The 20,823-nt window shown below is 49.4% G+C and overlaps 1 protein-coding gene across 1 annotated transcript in view; it reads right to left on the reverse strand.

The window, feature by feature from the left end:
* The window catches only part of ST8SIA2 (ST8 alpha-N-acetyl-neuraminide alpha-2,8-sialyltransferase 2), a 72,450-nt gene that overhangs the window by 14,450 nt on the left and 37,177 nt on the right, over positions 1-20,823 (reverse strand). The window contains exons 2-5 of the mRNA XM_061394307.1: positions 17,095-17,157; positions 14,753-14,881; positions 9,543-9,800; positions 5,453-5,746 (exon numbers count right to left, since the gene is read on the reverse strand). Coding sequence (XP_061250291.1) covers positions 5,453-5,746; positions 9,543-9,800; positions 14,753-14,881; positions 17,095-17,157 — 744 coding nt within the window. The remainder of the gene's footprint in view (positions 1-5,452; positions 5,747-9,542; positions 9,801-14,752; positions 14,882-17,094; positions 17,158-20,823) is intronic.

The following is a 20,823-nucleotide window of genomic DNA, read 5'->3' on the forward strand; positions in this document are numbered from 1 at the left end:
TCTCCTGAGATGTGGGAGACCCAATCGAACCCAGTTCGATCCCTGGGTTGGGAAGATCCCCTGGAGAAGGGAATGGCTACCCACTCCAGTGTTCTTGCCTGGAGATTTTCACCAACAGAGGAGCCTGGTGGGCTATAGTCCATGGGGTTGCAAAGAGTCGGACATGACTGAGTGACTAACACTTTCACTTCAGCCTGACAAGAGAAATTTGGATTCAACGCTGAGGACCCAAATATTGGGAATTCCCCCAAAGTCACACCACCTGTGAATTTGCTAATCAGACAACTGACGGCTTCATGTGCATCTGTGCTGCTGTTTAGTTGCTGGGTCTTGTCTGACTCTTTGCAACCCCATGGACTGTAGCCCGCCAGGCTCCTCTGTCCATGGAATTCTTCAGGCAAGAATACCAGAGTGGGTGGGTTTCCATGCCCTCCTCTAGGGGATCTTCCTGACCCACGGATTGAACCTGCATCTCCTATGTCTCCCACATTGGCAGGGGGATTCTTTACCACTGAACCACCTGGGAAGCCCCTGCCTTCATGTAAGTCACAGGTAAAAAAAATGGGGACAGTTGGCAGGACAGGAGGCTGGTAGTCAATCAATCAGTGACCCTGGGGCATCAGTGGTCAACAGACAGAGATCAGTCTTTCTGTCAAGGACACGGGAACAGGGTGGTGGTGGGAGGAGCAGAGAGCTTGGAAACCTCTGTTGTGGATTTGATTCCCCTCCTGCCCATCTGAGTGAGCTCGGGTGATTCTCTCTTAGCTTTCCTGAGCCTGTTTCCTTATGAGTAAAATGGGTTTGGAAATACTCTATCTCATACGTTTGTTCCGAGGCGTGCTGACCTTCCTGTTTGTTCTGCCTGGTGGGGAAGCTGCCCTGTGTTTGGGACAGTGGTGCTGTGCACATGGAGTCTTGATACGCTGCTCCCCACTGTGGTTTGCTAAGACCACCTGTGCAGTGCAGCAGCTCCCAGCCCCCTGAACTCATAGTGTGCCCCAATACAGAAGTGGGTGGGTGTGAATTTCTGCTGCATCTGGGACACTGCATTAAAGTGAGCCACCGTGGTTCAGGGCAGGGTTGTGACTCTCACTGGCTGGGTGACTTCATACAAGTCACGAAACTTGTCTGGGCATCGGCTTCCTCATTTGTAGAACAGAGGCACAGGGTGTCTCAGAGTCAATTCCCACTCGACAGTCCCATCAGCAAGCACAGGGATGCCAATTTCCTCACACTTGTTATTTTTCACTGCTTTGATAACAGCCATCCTAGTGGGTGCGAAGTGGCAATGCATTATGGTTTTGGATATTCCCCTAGAGATTACTGATGTTGAGCACCTTTTCATGTGCTTATTGGTCCCCTGTATATCTTCTTTGGAGAAATGTCTATTGAAATCTTTGGCCGTTGTTGAAGTAGGTTGTTTGTTTTTTTTGTTGCTGAGTTATTGGAGTTCTCTATATATTCTGGATGTTAATCCCTTGGTAGATACATGATTTGCAAATATTTTCTCCTATTCTATGGTTTGTTTTTTAACTCTCTTGATGTGCTCTTTTTTGGGCACACACAGAGTTTTAATTTTGACAAAGTCCATTTTTTTCTATTGTGTTGTTGTTGTTGCCTGTTCTTTTCAAGTCATAGTTAGGAACGGTACACTTTAAAATGGTTAAAATGGGATACTCTCAAAAAAAAAAAAATAACAAATGTTGGTAAGGATGTGGAGAAATTGGAACTCTTGTACGCTGCTGGTGGACTGTAAAGTGGTGTGCCACTGTGGAAAACTATGGAGGGTCCTAAAAAAGTGAAAAATAGAACCACCGTATAATCCAAGAATTCCATTTCTGAGTGTATATCCAAGAGAACAGAAAGTAGGTTCTCAAAGAGATATCTGCACACCCATCTTCATAGCAACACTATTGCCCAGAGTCAAGAGGTAAAAACAATCTAAATGTCCATTGATGGATGAAAGGACAAAGCATGACGTCTATACACAATAGAAAGCTATCCAGCCTGCAGAACTGAGGGAGTTCCGACACACATGGGTGGACCCTGAGGACATTACATTAAACGCAGCAGGCCAGTCACAGAGAAGAAGACGCTGTACTACTTTACTTATATGAAGTGTCTTTTAGGGGAACTAATGGGCTCCCCTGGTGGCTCAGACGGTAAAGAATCTGCCTGCAATGCAGGAGACCCGGGTTCAATCCCGGGGTCGGGAAGATCCCCTAGAGAAGGAAGTGGCTACCCACTCCAATATTCTTGCCTGGAGAATTCCATGGACAGAGGAGCCTGGTGGATACAGTTCACGGGGTCACAAAGAGTCAGACACAACCGAGCAACTTACACATATGAGGTATCGAAAGTAGCCACACTTATAGACACTGAAGTAGAATGGTGGTTACCAGAGCTTGGATTTATGAGGAAAAGGGGACTTGTGTTTAATGCGTACAGAATTTTGGATTTGAAAGATTAAACACTTCTGGAGATCTGTTTCACAACAATATGAATATGCTGGACACTACTGAACTGTACAGATAAAAATGGTTAAAATGGTAAATTTTATGCGGTGCATATTTTACCACAATAAGTAGTGTTTATCTGGTCCCACTTCATAAACAGGGGTGAGACTGGATTAAAAACCTCATAAACAGATTTTTAATAAGGAAATGAGATTATTCTGCAAACTACAGCCCATCTTGGAACTTTGAAATGAAGAGCTCCTGACAGGTGAATTTGACTTGGTCCATTGTTCTTTAGGAACCTTTATCAAATGGAGCCTAAATGTACTTTCCTTTCTGTGGTTTCACCCTCTGATCCTGATTCTACCTCTTGAGCCTACAGAACAAGTCTGCTCCCTGGGCCGGTGGTTGGAGGCAGCTGCCGGGATCGCAGCAGCCATGGCTGCCTGCCTGCCTGTCTTCCCTGTGTTGGCACAGGACACCCGGTCTAGTGCTGATGACGGGACCTTCTGTCATAGCTACTGCTCCCCAGTGGATACAGAGAGAAAGCGGGGCTTGTGGGACAAGCCACCTGGTCCAGCTTGTTACACAACTAAGGGAGTAACCGAGCTGGACGTGAACCCAGGTGTCCCTACCTCCCAAAGCCATGTTTCTGATGCTAGGCCAGATCGCCTTTAGCCAGCTTCCCCCTCAGCCTTCTTCTCTATGGCCCCTTGGTTCCCCCTCAGCCTTCTTCTCTATGGCTCCTTGGTTCCCCCTCAGCCTTCTTCTCTATGGCCCCTTGGTTCCCCCTCAGCCTTCTTCTCTATGGCTCCTTGGTTCCCCCTCAGCCTTCTTCTCTATGGCCCCTTGGTTCCCCCTCAGCCTTCTTCTCTATGACCCCTTTGTCTTTTCTGAGGTTTCTTTGTTCTGCGCCCCTTATCAGTCCATTCTTCTTCTTGCAGAAAACACCAGATAAGCTCCCATCAAGACAGAGGCAAGCCCTTCCTCTCAATACAGACACTGTTCATCTTCCCAATGATCCCTACTGGACACAAACCCTACAAGGCCCAGTGTCCCCAAAGAGGGAGGGGGTCCTTGGCAGAAATCAGTCCCAAGCCCCTGGAGCCCTCATCCCCCACCTCCTCCGCTTGCTAAAAGGAGAAGGCCTCCCCATTTGTCTCTCCTGGTGTATTTCCTCCTGGGAGTTCCCGCAAAGGAAGACGTGGCAATCTCAGGATTAACAGCCTGTTTGTTTAAAGGGTTTATTACTGGCTCTTAATGCTATTTTGACAGGTGAAAGTGAGTCAATTATAGCTGGAAATAGCTCTGGCTGCATCGTTTCTTCCAGGTGGTTGCCCACTCCCCAGCCAAGGGACTTTTTCTCTCTTTACCAAAAGGCAGTTCATCTCCTTCCCTTATATCCTCTGACCTCCAAATCACATAAAGACCTCTTTACAGGAAGAAATGACGTTCAAGGCATGGAGACTGAACTGGTGAGCTGGGGTTGCTGCGACAGCCCCGCTCTGGGAGGGGATGAGCTGAGCTGAAAGTTGCTCAGTCGTGTCTGGCCCATTGTGACCTCATGGAGTGTTGCCTGCTAGGCTCCTTTGTCCATGGAATTCTCCAGGGAAGAATACCGGAGTGGGTTGCCATTCCCTTCTCCAGGGGATCTTCCTGACCTAGAGATTGAACCTGGGCCTCCTGCATTGCACGATGATTCTTCACTGTCTGAGCCACCAGGGCAGCTGCCTGTAGGGGGGTGAAGTGGGAGCTAAAGGGAGGCTTGACAGGTCAGCCTCCAGGATGAGGGATGTGGCCTAGTGAGCCCTGGTCCATACAAGTATCACCCAGCTGCATCAGCCACGAGTGTCTCTCACTGCATGTTTTCCTGGGTCTTTCTTGGGGGCAATGTGCTTCTGCACTGATACATACTCTAATGAGACCGGTGTGGGTCACAGGCTTGGGTGCCTCGAGGGGTCACCTTTATGAGAATAGCACGAGTCCTTTCTGGGCGGCTCAGAGGGCTTCCCAGGTCACACCAGGTTAGGCTGAGGCCCAAGTGAAGATCATTCCAGTGTCCCTCGGAAACTGTCCTACGACACCAGGGCAAGACTGGGAACTGCCAGGTGACTGGATGAGTCATTAGGTGCAGGACCAAGATGGGGGTCAGGACTGTGGTGGGTACATTTGTAACAGACATCTCATACTTAACATGTCTGAGAAAGACCTCTGCTTCTCAACATGCCAAAACACACACAAACTTCCCCCAAATTCTCCCATCGCAGTAAATGACACCACTGACCAAGCATCTGGCTCTACCTCTAATCTTGACAGTCGCCTTGGGTTTTTCTCTTTCTCTCACCCCTTGAGGTCCTTAAACAGAACCCACTGGCAAGTCCTGCTGTGGCTACTCCAAATGGCTTCCCCGGCGGCTCAGAGAGCAAAGAATCTGCCTGCAATGCAGGAGACCCAGGCTCTATCCCTGGGTCGGGAAGATCCCCTGGAGAAGGGCATGGCAACCCACTCCAGTATTCTTGCCTAGGAAATCCCATGGGCAGAGGAGCCTGGCAGGCTACAGTCTGTGGCTTTCACAAAAGAGTTGGACATGACTGAGCGACTAACACTTAGATACTACTCCAAATGTTCTAGCAAATCTGGCTACACTGTGGCACATTCACGTCCACCATCCCAGTCTAAACTACTGTAAGTCCCACCCTGGACTCCTACAAGAGCTTCCCAACAAATATTCCTACTTCTATTCCTTCCCCCTTACGGTTCCTTCTCCGCTCAACAGCTGTCGGAGAATCATTCTCCACGCGGCTCTCTAGGCAAGCAATACCTTTCGGTCAACACCGGCATGCCACATGCTGCCCATCTGCCGACCCACTTCTCCAGGACATGAGGCTCAGAGAGGCCAGGCAACTTGCAGAATTAGACAACCAGCGAGTGGGGGCTGCAGACGCAGCTGGGAAAGGAGTACGCCCCCTGCCCCTCCTGCACCCCGGGCCGCTCACCCGCGGACGGCGTGCAGCAGGCGCAGAGAAGGGTAGGCGGTACGCACGTTGACGTGGTGCTTCAAGATGAGCTCGTTGACCCACTCGACCCGCTGCTTGCCGCCCCTGGCCATGAAGGCGGGAATCCACAGGATGCTGCCGTTGAGGCTGTGCAGCCGCTGCAGCAGCTTCTCCCGCCACGTGGCATTGACCAAGTCCTCGAAGGCCCGCTGGACGACGGAGGGGTTCATGGTCACCAGGTCAGTCTTAAGCCCCACATCCCGGGCATACTCCTGCACGGGCGCCAGGTTGCACCTGCCGGAGAAAAAGGCAGCAATGTATGATCCTTTGGGGAAAGCTGAGGCACCACTGCGTATCCTTAACTGTATCCATCCTTTACTCTCTTTGCTTCCTCCTCATCCCCAAACAAAGACCCAGGGCATCTTCCTGCACTTTCTGGTCCCTCTGGCATCCCTGTTCCTTCTTCTCCTGCTATGTATATTTATCGGGTCCTTAGCATATTCGTGGAGAAGGCAATGTCACCCCACTCCAGTACTCTTGCCTGGAAAATCCCATGGACAGAAGAGCCTTGTGGGCTGCAGTCTGTGGGGTCGCGAAGAGTCAGACACAACTGAGAGATTTCACTTTCACTTTTCACTTTCATGCATTGGAGAAGGGAATGGCAACCCACTCCAGTGTTCTTGCCTGGAAAATCCCAGGGACGGGGGAGCCTGGTGGCCTGCCGTCTATGGGGTCACACAGAGTCGGACACGACTGAAGTGACTTAGCAGCAGCAGTAGCAGCATATTCGTGGGCTTCCCACGTGGCTCAGCAGTGGAAGAGTCCTCCTGCCAATGCAGGAGACGCAGGAGATGCGAGTTTGATCCCTGGTTCGGGATCAAACATTTCCTCCCTGGAGGAGGAAATGGCAATCCACTCCAGTATTCTTGCCTGGAAAACCCCACAGACAGAGGGGCCTGGTAGGCCACAGTCCATGGGGTCACAAAGAATCAGACATGACTGAGCACTCTCTCTCTCTAGCACATTCGTAGAAACTTGCTGGGCCCAGGAGTGGTAAGGTGCCTGCCTTCTGGTGCTCAGGATCTTGGAGAAGAGCCCTCAGCCCACATGGTGACCATGTTACAGGCAAGTGTGACCAGGTCACATAGGTGACAGAGTGTGGACTCCAAAGACACACTCCTGGGTTCAGAATTCAGCTCTGATATTTCTACCTGGGCTCCCCAGGTGGTGCTAGTGGTAAAGAACCTTCCTGCCAATGCAGGAGACACAAGAGATGCAGGTTCAGTCCCCGGGTCGGGAAGATCCCCTGGAGGAGGAAACGACAACCCACTCCAGTATTTTTGCCTGGAGAATCCATTGGATGGAGGAGCCGGGCGGGCTATGATCCACAAAGTCACCCAGAGTCAGATACGACTGAAGCGACTTAATATGTTCTAGCTGTGTGACTCCAGGTAACCTGCTCAGCCTCTCTGCGCGTTCTGAGAGCTCCCCCGCTGGCTAAGGAACAGCCACAACAGCTTCTGTGATGGAGGTCACAGCAGGGCCCCCTCCCGGGGATGGAAGCAGTCCCCAGACACCCGTGGTACTTAGAAAGCTGCTGGATCACAGGGAGAGCTCAGTACATGTTCAGTTACCAGCATCCTCCCAGGGAGGAGGCGCTTCAGGTGGTCTTCCGGAGGGGGTAACCATGGCGGGAAGTCTAGGAGGATGGAAGAGCAGAAGGCTGTTTGTGGATGAGGCTCCTCAGGAGAGTGTTTCTCCAGCTTGCAAGAGCTGGAGAATCACCTCAGGCACTGGTTAAAAGTACAGACTCCCCAGGTCCCTCACCTGGAGATCTGGATTCAGCAGGCGAGTTGAGGAATTGATAGCTATTTTTACAAGCTTTTCAGCTGAGTCTTGTAACCGGGCAGCTTAGAAAACATCACACTGCGGCAGTTTAGCCCCAGTGAATGTATTCCCGGGGCATAGAGGTGTGGACCCGTGCTGGTACGTAGGGGAAGGCTGGTAATCTGGTCTGAGAGGGGCATATTGTGCAGTGGGAATGAGGCTGGAGAGGCAAGCAGGGTGAGATGGCAAAGGGCCTGTGTGGCAGGGGTGCTGGCATCTGGCATCAAATGGGGGTGTGTACACAGCCGGGCCATCTGCCTTTTGTCCCTAAAGATCTCACAAGTCTGCCCCACAGACACGCAGATCTGCAAGAGCCAAGGAGTCAAGGTCAAAGGACAGCCACATGTTACTCCAAGTGGCTCCCTCTTTTCTAAGTGTGTGTAGACCTCTGCGGATGTGGGTCCCAGGACAGGCAAAGCAGGCTGTGGCCAAGCCTCTCCAAGTGTGGTCCACGCATCGGCACAAGGGCATTCATTAGTCAGGCCTCATCCCAGCCCTGATGACCCTGCCTCTTGATAAGCTCAGATGGTTCATATGCTCATTGAAGTTCAGAGACCACCAGCCCAAATACCCATTTTACAGATGATGAAACTGAGGCCCAGAAAGGGGAGTGACACACTCTGAGTTAAGTGACAACGGGTAGCAGAGCCAAGACCAGACTCCAGATGCCACGCTGCTCATCTCTCTGGGCAAGTGTCCAAAACAAACAAACAAAATGTTGACTAGAACCTGCCGTGGCCTCTGAAAATCTTGGGGTCAGGCTGGGTGGAGCAAAGAAAGATCACCATGAAAATCAGGTCACCTCTGTCCTGGTCCCCAGGAGGTGACTGGACCCCCTGCATTTTTAATTTTCTTCCTACCGAGGCCTTCCCTGGTGGCTCAGGTGGTAAACACTCTGCTTGCAATGCAGGAGACCCAGGTTTGATCCCTGGGTCAGGAAGATCCCCTGGAGGAGGGCATGGCAACCCACTCCAGTATTCTTGCCTGGAGAATCCCATGGACAGAGGAGCCTGGTGGGCTACGGTCCATATAGGGTCAAAAAGAGTTGGACACAACTGAGTGACTAATATTTTCACCTACCCTCACCTCTTCTCTGGCTTCTAATCAGACAAACCTGCCACTTCCCTCCCCTTCTCCCCTCCGTCTCCAATCTTTAGACTCAAGGGCTTTGAAAAAAAGAGACTGGGCCACTGGGGACGCCAGGCACAGACAGAACCAGGCAAAGGACAGCAAATTAAAACACGGGTGGTTGCTGGGCTGTGGAGGCTCGTCCATCACAGCGGACACAGGAGTCAGTACACCATCTAGTCCCACGTCCTGAGGTCCAGGGAGCTCTGTGATAAGGCCACTTCCCAAAGCCGAGGACAAGGCTCTCTCTGCATCAAGACGGTCCCAGTAGAAACGTGAGACGCGGTTCCGCCAGGGCCGGGGTGTGTTTGGGATGAAATTCAAGGCTCTGTGTGCCCTACTTTTGAACAGGGGACAGGGAGGCCTTGTTTCTGTCTGGGTTGGGGGGGGGGTCAGATGTCGCGCCAGTGTGTCCCCAGGTGACTGGAAAGTGAGAGCTGAGACTTTGGAGAGAATAACAGTCAAGTACAAACCCAAGTTTCTCTGTTGCCCCCTCACTCCCCAGGTTTTGTCTAAAGGGTAATAAAGATACTAGTAGAATACATCTTAAAAGAGTTTTATAAACTTGGACCAAAAACTGGCCAAGAGACCATTTTTTTTTAACCAACATTTTGTACTGGGCTCTATCCAGGGGTCAGCAAATTTTTCTGTAAAAGGCCAGATATTATTTTAGGCTTGTGGGCTGTATGCTCTCTCTGTTTTGATTCTTCAACTCTGCCCAACTACTCCACTGCCACGAGAAAGCAGCCATTGAGGATACGAGAGTGAATGAGCTTGGCTGTTGTTTCAATAAAACTTTATTGATAACAACAGGCCGTGGGACAGAGTCTGCCTGCTTCTGTTCTAGATCAGTGATACTCATTCTTGGTTGTTCGTCAGAAGCCCTCAGGCTCCCTGGGCTCTGATCCTTCAGATGGATTTAAATGGTCTGGGGCACAGCCTGGACTTTGGGATTTTTCAAGGCTACCCGAGCAATTCTAATGCACAAGGATCTAAGCCAACCAGCCTTGTTTCAGCCTCTTGGGATAACTGGCAATGCCTGCCACTCTGGGTCCAGAGTACCTATTGCGGTTACCTGATGACAAAGCTGTGGGTGTCAATCTCCTGCCCGCAGCCGCTGTTCAGCAAGACCCCAGAGTTGCCCACGATGGCACACGTCCCGAAGTGTTTGTTTTTCAGTGGAGACGTTCTGGGGAGAAGCTCATAGAGGTTCTGGGACACGTTCATTGTGCTGTCTCGGTCGAAGATGTAATGAATAATGTCTCCGGGTTTCAGGGTCCCCTTGAGGACAGAAATGTCCTTTTCAGCATCCAAGAACTTTAAGATTTGCTTCCTGCAAAAGCCAAACACACATGAGAAAAAAGTCTGCTGTTGCCAGCTGCCTTTTGCCCGCCTGGCTTTTCCTCTCCTCGGTCACCCTGCAGAGCTGCCGCAGACCCGAACCCAGGTGAAGTGAGAGGTCAGATGCCCTCTGAGGTCAGAAGCCCAGAGAGGTCTGGTCCCATAGAGCAGCACTGCTTTGTGTTGAGGACAAAACAAAAGGACATCTCTCTTGGCTCCAGGGTGAGTTCTAGGGGGAAAGTTCCAGAATTATCTAGCAAAGCACATAAATGGGATGGGATGTGGTCAGAAAAGGGACCAGAATCCTTTCAGAATCCCCTGGGGAATTTTATCCCAAGAAGCTGGGGATCCTAACTGGAGGTTTTGTTGTAAGAACTGTATATGTCCCAAGGGCTTCCCTGGAGGTTCAGATGGTAAAGAGTCTGCCTGCAGTACAGGAGATCTGGGTTCAATCCCTGGGTCAGGAATATCCCCTGGAGAAGGGAATGGCTTCCCTTTCCAGTATTCTTGCCTGGAGAATCCCATGGACAGAGGAGCCTGGCAGGCTATACAGTCCATGGGGTTGCAAAGAGTCAGACATGACTGAGTGACTAACACACACACACACACTGCCCCAAAGATTTTTAGAAATGATTCAAGTCATCAGGAGAAGGAAATCTGGTACTCAGATCAGCTGGAATTAACTTCACTTCCTGTAGCAAGCAAGCCCCCATATAGAACGGATAGGATGAGACTGTTCTTTTCCACCAAGCTCCAGAGGGACAGGACCATCACACATTTTGCAAATGTAAGGATTTGCAAGGTTGCTGCCCCATTGAACAGACGGTAACACTGATCCCTGACAGTCTGTGTGCTCTGAGATGGTCACAACCTGTGATGTATCCCGGTGGGGTGCACATTCAATCACTTGAGGAACCATAAACAATTCAGAAGGTCCAGGTTGATGCCTGAGAAATCCTGATTCTCAGCATGACCCGGGTCTCAGCCTGCTTTGACAGGCTCCACAGGGGACTCAGGTGGGTCCAGGTTTGGGAGCCTTTGGCATTGCCCAAGGGTGGCTAGAATGCTTGACAGGGCATGACGCTCTATTTCCACTGGTTTTGCCTTATTAATGACCTGAATCTTGCGTTTTCATGCATGGGAAACCACCCTTGATGAATAATTTCTATCTCCTAATGGAAAACAGAGGCATTGTTTTTATTTACTGAACCTTTACCAAAGATGACGCAATTGACAAACTAATATGGCTTGGAAATCGCTGAAACCTTTGCAATTGCTTACCCCAGAGTATTTAAAAGCAAAGAGCCCCCAGAAAGCCCATAGAGAAACTCCTCTGTGCCTGAATTAATTTCTAACTAATTATGAGAAATTACTACCAATTATTAAACAGCATTCCAAATCACTCACAGAATCTTTATTATGAATAATGTTGGTGACTAATTGAAGGAAGATGAAGGAGATCCTTTTCCCCGCTGGGTGAAGGCACGTTGTTCCTGCCGAGGTGGCTGTGTGCTTGCAGGCTCCCCACGAAGGCCACAGTCTGTTCTTCTCCAAAGGGGTGGGGATATCCTTTTCTCTACCCGGTGGTGGGAGAAAGGGCAAGTGGAGATCACAGGTGGGCTTGTTCTGGCAGAAAGTTTTCATTCACAGGTGGTTCGCATGTGTGCTCAGCCACTCGGTCGTGCCCGACTCTTGAGACCCCGTGGACTGGAGCCTGTCAGGTCCGTGGGATTTGCCAGGCAAGAATACTGGAGTGGGTTGCCATTTCCTTCTCCAGGGGATCTTTCCAACCCAGGAACCAAACCTGCATCTCCTGCATTGGCAGGCAGTTTCTTTACCACTGAGCCACCCTGCGGTGAATGAAAGTGAAAGAGTTGCTCAGTCATGTCTGACTCTGCGACCTCATGGACTGTAGCTCACCAGGCTCCTGTCCATGAGATTTTCCAGGCAAGGATACTGGAATGGATTGCCATTCCCTTCTCCAGGGGGTCTTCCCCACCCAGGACTGGAATCCAGGTCTCCTCAGTTGCAGGCAGATTCTTTATCATCTGAGCCACCAGGGAAGCCTGGGATGAATAGGGGCTCCCCAAAATATATGGGGCTTCCCTGGTAGTTCAGCTGGTAAAGAATCCACCTGCAGTGCAGGAGACCCTGGTTTGATTCCTGGGTTGGGAAGTTCCGCTGGAGAAGGGCTAGGCTACCCACTCCAGTATTCTTGGACTTCCCTTGTGGCTTAGCTGGCAAAAAATCCGCCTGCAATGCACGAGACCTGGGTTCAATATCTGGGTTGGGAAGATCCCATGAAGAAGGAAATGGCAACTCACTCCAGTATTCTTGCCTGGAAAATCCCCATGGACAGAGGAGCCTGGCAGGCTACAGTCCATGGGGCAGCAAAGAGTCAAACACAACTGAATGACTAAGCACAGCACAGCCCAGACCAAATATATGTCCACCTCCTAACTAGCTCAGTTGGTAAAGAATCCGGCTGCAATGTAGGAGACCCTGGTTTGATTCCTAGGTGGGAAAGATCTGCTGGAGAAGGGCTAGGCTACCCACTCCAGTGTTCTTGGTCTTCCCTTGTGGCTCAGCTGGCAAAAAAAATCCGCCTGCAATGTAGGAGACCTGGGTTCAATCCCTGGGTTGGGAAGATTGCCTGGAGAAGGGAAAGGCTACCCACTCCAGTGTTCTGGTCTAAAGAATTCTGTGGACTGTATAGTCCAGTCTACAAAGAGTCGGACACGACTGAGCGACTTTCACTTCACTTTCACTTTTCTAACCCTTGGGAACTGCGAGGTGGTATATTTGGAAACAGCATCTTTGCAAATGTAATTAAATTAAGGATCTCGAGGTCATCTTGATTACCCCGCTGGGCCTAAATCCAATGACAAGTGCCCTTATCAGAGACAGGAGAGGGGACGCACGGACACAGAGGGAAAGGCTCTGTGAAGACGGGGCAGAGACGAGCGCCTCGGCCACACGATGGGGAGCGCCGGGAGTCAGCAGAAGCTGGAAGGGGTGAAGACAGAGTCTCCCCTGGAGCCTTCAGAGGCCATGCTCAGAATTCTGGCCCCCAGAACAGTAAGAGAATGCATTTTCTTTTGTCTGAAGTCATCAAGTTGGTGGAAATTTGTTACAGCAGCCTCAGGCCTAGTGCTCCCCAGGGCCGCTGACCAGGGGTCAGTAAGGGCAGGCTGGCAGCTGCTGGGGTGTAAGACGAAGGCTGGGCCCCCCATCACGGGGACCTCAGAAGAGACCCTGAATGAGGGAGGCAGAAGGGAGGTGACAGGGGTCCACTCCTTCAGGCACTTTCTCAGCTGCCAGCCCTTCCAGCTAATCCTCCCTACTCCCCACACCTCCTCAGGTCCCAAAGCCAAGCTTCAAGAACCAGGGGGTGGGGGCACCTGAAGGGGGCAGCTCCCCACTTTTCGTGGTGGCCCTTCCAGTGGCTAAGGTCAAGGCTGATCACCGGGCCCCTGCCCCCTGTTCTCAGCCTTCTCCCTGTGATGTCAGAGCTTTCCCGCCTGGTCCTGGCTACCACACCAGCATCCCCTCCTCCCTTCGTCCCAAGGGGTGCTCCAGCAACGCTGAGCACAGACACCAGACTTCAGGCAGCAGCGTGGCATGCCTGGCAAACTCCTAAGTATCCCTCAAAACCCACTGCTCCTGGCAAGGTCTCTCCTGGCCGGCCCTCTTAGTCCCCTTACAAAATGAAGCACTCAGCTCAGTAGGAGCTTTCCCTACCTATTTCTACGAGGTAACGCTGCCCATTGCCAGCATCTCACTGCCATGCTCTAGCTCTGTGACACTTGTGTCTCCTGCGAGCATGTCTGATTCACATCAGCTCCCAGCACAACATCTGCAAGGCAATGGTTGGGCTACACTGACCAGTCTGTGCCGGGTGTACCGCGGCTCTGTCAGAGCCAAGTGGCCACCGTGCTGACCTTGGAATCCCTCCCCCATAGCTCCCCATTCCCACCGCCCAACAGTGACCACACCGCTCTGGAAACATCGCTCCGTAAACATCAGGACAAGAGGGGCTTCCCTGGGGGCCAAGTGGTGGTGAATCCACAGGAGACACGGGTTTGATCCCAGATCTGGGACGACTCCTCATGCCAAGGGGCAGCTGAGCCTGCATCACGACTACTGAGCCCACACACGGCGACTACTGAGCTCACACACGGCGACTACTGAGCCCACACAGGGCGACTACTGAGCCCACGTGCCCTAGAGCCTGTGCTCTGCAACAAGAGAATCCACCGCAGTGAGAAGCCCATGCACTGCAACCGGAGAAAAGTCTGCGCAGCGACGAAGACCCAGCACAGCCAAAAATAAATCAATGAATCAATTTTTTTTTTTTTAAGATCAAGACAAGAGCCGCTCTTTGGTTAAACAGACCCTCCCTTTGTGGTTAGGTGTCCCGTCAGCTCCTGGGTCACCTGCTGCTGGGATGTGACTTTTTATTTTCATGTCATTTAATTTACATCATGTCATGTCCTTGCTGACCCAAGGACCATGGAGGGGACAACTCTCCAGAGGCAAACGGGAGGACCCTCGCCGCTGAAAGCTGGGGATGGATGATGGAAGCAGCAAGGACTGCTGCTTCAGGCTCCTCCGGAAGGAAGCCATCTGTGATCTCTGTGCCCACCCCCCTACCCCCGCGGCTTTCTCTGCTGCTGACCCAGAGCCTCGCTCCTTCCAAACCCAGGACCTCAGCTGGCTGCTCCTGCCCCCTCCCCACTCCAGTCGCCGCACACACATGTTGGGCTGCCGGGCTTGTCTCGGGTTTTTATTTCCAATTGATCGCTTAGAGATGAAACCTGCCTAGGCTGGAGGTAAACATTTTATTTCTATTCTGACTTGCTTAGGTGATGGAGAGTGGCAATTTGCTGGCTTGTGCCGAAGAAGGCCAAGTCTGTCTCTTGTCCTAGAGGTAATTACCACTACCTGATCCTCAGAGAGAGCGTCTGGTTGTGTCTCCATTTGGCCGAGGCTGGCTGGATGTTGTGCTTAATGCTTTCATTACTTCTGTCAACAACAGCTGGCGACGAGGAGCCATTTATCACAACTTCAGCTCTGGAAGTGGGGGGAAGAAAAAAAGGGGAAGAGGGGAGACATGATCTGTTAGCAAGCCAATGACAAGCCTAATCGTTTTGTTTTTGCACGAGCTTGAATGTAAACTTCTTCGGAGGAGCAAAATTGCAGTTATTACCTGGGAAGGGAAGGAAGTCTATTTATCTTTTAGAATGCACCAACTCTCTCCCTCAGGTATAACCTACATATATTCTGGGAGACAGGAAAGGGGGTAATAAACTATCTTTCTCCCTCTCCCACCCACAACGTTTCCTCTGAGTGAAACTTAGCAGTCACTGTCGGAACAGTAATCCTTCTTCAAGCCACTTTTGCAAAACTCTGCAGAGCACTTGCATTAACAACCTCGTATCATAAGACGGTTTGCAAACTTAATAAAGAGGAAAACAAAAACTTGTACTGGGGCAATGGGATGTAGCCTTATCTCATTATCCCTCGTTTGTAAGATGCCTCTTCAAACACCCGCCTTGTTCCAGAGTTATTCGTGTTCTGTTTCTCTCCCCCACTAGACTGGCGGCAGGGGACCTCCCTCACTCGTTTCTGCATTCCCCAATGGTCTAACATAGCAGATGCTCAATAAATAAGTGGTTGCTGAATTTGAATTTGACTCTAGGGGAGCCTGGATGGATGAAGTTGCTGGCTGGCTCTGAATGCCTGAGGCCACTCATACATAATTCTGGGTGCATACCACCATCTTCCCACCTGACTCAGGCATTACAGGACCTGCTTGAATTCAGCTGCTGGAAATCTATGCTAGTGGGTTTCTAAGAAACCAGGTTACAATTACATCTCTAAAGGCAGCGCGGGAACCACGGTGATGCATGTGGGTCACATTGCAAGTTCCTTTTGTGTGTCCTGACAGCACATTCTCTCAGTTAGAATGACAAGTGGATTTGTGATGCCAAATTCTGGAGCTTGAAAGGATTCAAACCAAACATCTATGTCCTCTGCATTTACCTTGGAACAGCCATGCTAAAAGAGATGAAATCCTTTTAACAGGTCTAAACCCAGGGCTCTATTTTGCTTTTTGTAGGTAGAGAAGAAATTTATTTGGGGGACTCGCTTTCTCCCCACATACCTCCATTCCCAAAACTTCTGACTCCTCTGGCTGATACTACTTGTCAGAGATTAAAAAACATGCAACTTTGGCAGAGAACATAAAATTCGAGGGTTTTGAGTATTCCTCCAGCTGACAGGCCTAAAGGGAGCTATCAAAGCAAACAGAAGACCTGACCCTTTGCAATTTTTGCTGTTTTCATAAACAGAGGCAGAGGGTGTAGTGGAAAGATTTCACAAGCTATGAGACTACAGGCAAATTACTTTATCACTCTGAGCCTCAGTTTTCCCATTTACAGAAAGAGGGTGTGGAAGAGGAAGATATTCTCTGAATCGGGTCTAGGCATGGTCCAACCATAGCCAGTGGCAAGCCTGGGTCTGTTGGCTTGTAAAGCATTTTCTCACTCTCCAGCATTAAGCTGTCCTCTGGCCAAAGACTGTCATTTGGGGAAACACTCTTTTAGATTTAGAGTGCACCTTCAATAATCATGGGCTTCCCTTGTGGCTCATCTGCCTGCAATGCAGGAAACCTGGGTTCAATCCCTGGGTTGGGAAGATCCCCTGGAGAAGGGAAAGGCTACCCACTCCAGTACTCTGACCTGGAGAATTCCATGGACTGAATAGTCCGTGGGGTCACAAACAGTGAGTGGGACATGACTGAGTGACTTTCACTTCACTTTCAATAATCAAGGTTAACAGTTCTGAGATGACTTCCTAAATATTTGTAAGAGGTCTCAACAAAGTTTCTGAGTGCTCTATCTTCCATCTTAATCTCTCCCCATGAAATGGGGTGGAAATCCTGATTCCTTTCAGAGTCTCCATTATTTGGCAAAAATTCAAGTTATGAATAAGCTCATTGGTGGCTCAAGTGCCTCCAAGCGGGTGGGCTCCTTTTCAGAAAGACTCTTACCCATCTGAATTTTCCATCTCTGCAGTCTCTAGACTGGGGCCATTTCCTGGGCTCTTCTATCAACAGCTCCCCACCACCCCCCTACACACACTGATTAGAGAAATGCAAAGCCAAAGTGAAACGAAACAGATCTATTTGCTAAGTAAGAAAGGCACCATCCAGCAAAGAGGAGAAGCAGATTAATAGCTGCCTTACAGCAAAAACAAATGAACACAAAATCTAATTTACAAACCTATTAGATTTGCTATGTAAGCTGTTCACAGCTGATCTGATTGTACCTCTGCCTCCAGAATTCCTGCAAGACAAAGGAAATGCATTATTTATAAATCCAGCTCTTTTTTGCAAAGCCCTCTTCAGTTGCCGAGAGCTCCTGCAGCCCACCTTGAAGAAGTACAAAGGGAGGATGCATTCTCGCCGGGGCTTCTCCAGAATGGACAGCATCCTGATCTAGCCACAAATCCAAGCCTTTGAGGGGGAAGCTGACCTCAGGTCCTTTCCTGCCTCCCACTTGAGCACTGTTTCAATTCCCACCGAGGTTTCCACTTGAGAATTTCACCTGACTTTGAGACAGACTCCTCTGGGATTCATCCCCTCTGGTTAACCCCATAGGCTAGCATGCTTTAGCACGACTCAGCCCCTGCTGTAGCATGACTCAGCCTTAACTCTAGCCTGACTCAGCATCTGCCCTTCGTCTTTTGCTTTCACTTACCTTGATGAAAGTGAAAGAGGAGAGTGGAAAGGTTGGCCTAAAAACCAACTTTCAAAAAACAAAGATCGTGGCATCCAGTCCCATCACTTCATGGCAAACGGATGGGGGAAAAGTGTAAATAGTGGCAGATTGTTTTCTTGGGCTCTAAAGTCACTGCGGACAGTGACTTCAGCCAAGAAATTAAAAGACTCTTGCTCCTTGGAGGAAAAGATATGACAAAACCTGTACAGTGTATTAAAAAGCAGAGACATCAGTTTGCCTACAAAGGTTTGTATAGTCAAGGCTATGATTTTTCCAGCAGTCATGTGTAGATGTGAGAATTGGATCATGAAGAAGGCTGAGTGCCAAAGAAATGATGCTTTTGAGCTGTGGTGTTGGAGAAGACTCTTGAGAGTCCCTTGGACAGCAAGGAGATCAAACCAGTCCATTCTAAAGGAATTATGCCCTGAATATTCACTGGAAGGACTGATGCTGAAGCCCAAGCTCCAACACTTTGGCCACCTGATGCAAAGAGCCGACTCATTGGAAAAGACCCTGATGTTGGGAAAGATTGAAGGCGGGTGGAGAAGGGGACGACAGAGGAGGAGATGGTTGGATGGCATCACCGACTCAATGGACATGAGTCTGAGCAAGCTCCGGGAGTTGGTGATGGACAGGGAAGCCTGGTGTGCTGCAGTCCATGGGGTCACAAAGAGTCGGACACGACTGAATAATGTGACTGAACAGCAACAACAACTTGTGGTGAGATGTTGTCCACCACATTGTGTCCAAAGTTAAGATCTCAGAAGTTCAACAGAGGCAGCGAGACTGACGCCACCAGTGCCTCCAACCAAATGTGAAAATGATTTGCTTTTTGGTGGCAGGAAAAATAATAGCAGTGTCACTTTGTGGGGAGCAGGAGATGGGTAAGTATTAGTGTCCTCTGCTTCTTCCTCTGGAGGATAAGCTGTGGGCGTCAAAGCACTCTAAGGCCCTTTCCAGTCCCACCGACTCTTCAGTTCTGTCACATTCTGCTCTGGGTGGGGGCTATAGGGCCATGAAGTTTCACCCTCCTTTGCCAGTTGCACTGGGTCAGGGGAGAGATAAATCTCTGCCTTGGTATTCAGCCCACTTTGTGCTCTGTGTGTGTTTTTAAAAGTTGTATGTGAGACTGAGGCAGGAGGCAGATGGACCTCCCCTACCCAGGACAAAGCTATTGGATTCATTCCCTCTTGACTGAAACTCCAAGATGAGAGTAGCAGGACAATTAAGAGAGGAGCCTGGGCCCTGCTCAGACCACAAGTTTCATTCCTGAAGTCAGGAGACCTTCCTGACCACACACGCACAGAAAAGGCTCCTTGGAGGCCAAAGGGGAGTCGTGTTAAGGGAGGTTCTACCCAGACGCCCTTTTGGTAGAATCCATCCTGGCTAAGAGATGCATGTTCACACATGGGAGAATCCTGAGGTGTATCAGATAGAGACTGTGAACCAGGCAAATCATAATGACTGGCCAAAGGAAACCCAGAAGAAATGTCCCATAGAAGTAATTCAAATTGCCACGAGGGTGTGACTCAGCGACTCTATTTCTCCCCGAGTCCACCCACGTGTCTATCCACATGTACCGTAATTCTTTGTCTTCTTAATATAATACTTGACTTGCTTCACTATTTTTGTCTTTGTGGGAGTTCTTTTCTGCAAAGCTGAAGGCTGGGGCCCTGGTCACTGACCACTGGTCTAGTGGCTAGGATCTGGTGCTTTCAACACTGTGAGTGAGTGAGTGATAGTTGCTCAGTCATGCCTGACTCTTTGCAACCCCATGGACTGTAGCCTGCCAGGCTCCTCTGTCCATGGAATTCTCCAGGCAAGATTACTGGAGTGGGTTGCCATTTCCTTCACCACCATGACCTGGCCTTAATCTCTGGCTGGGAACCCAGGCCGTTGCAGGGCAAGGCCACTCAAGATCAAGACTAATGGTTAAATAATTTCCCCCACTGATTTGTAGGATATGTGGTTTAAGGAGATGTTTTTCATACTTTTCTCATTTTTTAAAAGTTCCATCTAGACCTTCAGCCAAGGTGCTGGTATACTTCAAAGAAACAATGAAAATCACTGCAAAATCATTGTGTATTTAAAGAAAACTGTGATTTAACAGGAACTCTGTGGGGGAAGCCAATGCCTATTTCCTCGCTGGTTTTAAGTTTGAAACCGGAAATCCTAAATTTCTTTAGGATTCACATACTTGTAGATATAACATTGTGTGTGTGTGTGTGTAATGTGCATGCTTGTGTGTTTATGTTTTCCTGACAGATTGAAATGTCTTTTCGACACTGTTTGCAATAAGAATCATTCTGCCTCATAGCCGGATGAGCAGCAGCAGGAAGGGTGCTATGACTCACCCAGTGCCTCGTTCCAGGCCTCCCTTCAGGTCTCAGATTTCACCACACTCAGTCTAGTTTTTAATTGCACAGAGTATCATTGGTTCCTTACGTTGCAATCAATGCATAATATCTCTTTCTTGTCTCTCTTCATTTCCCCTTGGGATGGCAGAGCACTCGCACTTCTAATTCAAGGGTCTAGGACTACCTGGCCAGCTCCGGCCTGCAATCATAATCTATTATACTTAGGTCAGAGCCCAGGGGCTCTCCTGGGCATGCTGCTGTCTACAAGTCATTGACCTTTCACCATGCCCTGACCCTGACCCCCGTTTTCAAAATCAGCACTCCTTGTTGGGAGGGAAGGGTCACTGGGCCAAATGTTAAGTCAAGTATAGTAATTAAAAGTGTGGTCATAGCTCAAGATTAATGAAAGGTTAATGGAATGAAAAGATTGTCTAGAACTGATGTATTATTTTTTAAAAATTATTATCAATGAGAAATTCGATAAATGGTCTGAAGTAGTTGATTAATAATCTGGAGTTGAGTTGGAGGGAAATCAGGTTAAGTGTTCCCTGATTTAGAAATTTCAAGTGGATTTAACTAGTGTTTCTCAGACTGTAATAATGTTCCTATTCCTATCAGCAGTTTGCCATATTTTGTTTATCACCAATTCTACTATATACTCAAGTTTTCAAATTGACTCATCTTTTTAAAACTTCTTAACCTAAGCAACGCCCCAGGTTAAAATATGGGTTTCATATCATGAATATATACTCATTTGAAAAGAACACAAAACCATTACCCCCAAAAATATTTATCAATGGAATTCCTAGAATCATCTTACATTATCACCAAGAACTCTTGTAGCACCTCTGGAAAAGACTGAATTAAAGAGTTA

The sequence above is a fragment of the Bos javanicus genome, chromosome 21 (genome assembly GCF_032452875.1).
Source record: "Bos javanicus breed banteng chromosome 21, ARS-OSU_banteng_1.0, whole genome shotgun sequence".
Lineage (NCBI taxonomy): Eukaryota > Metazoa > Chordata > Mammalia > Artiodactyla > Bovidae > Bos > Bos javanicus.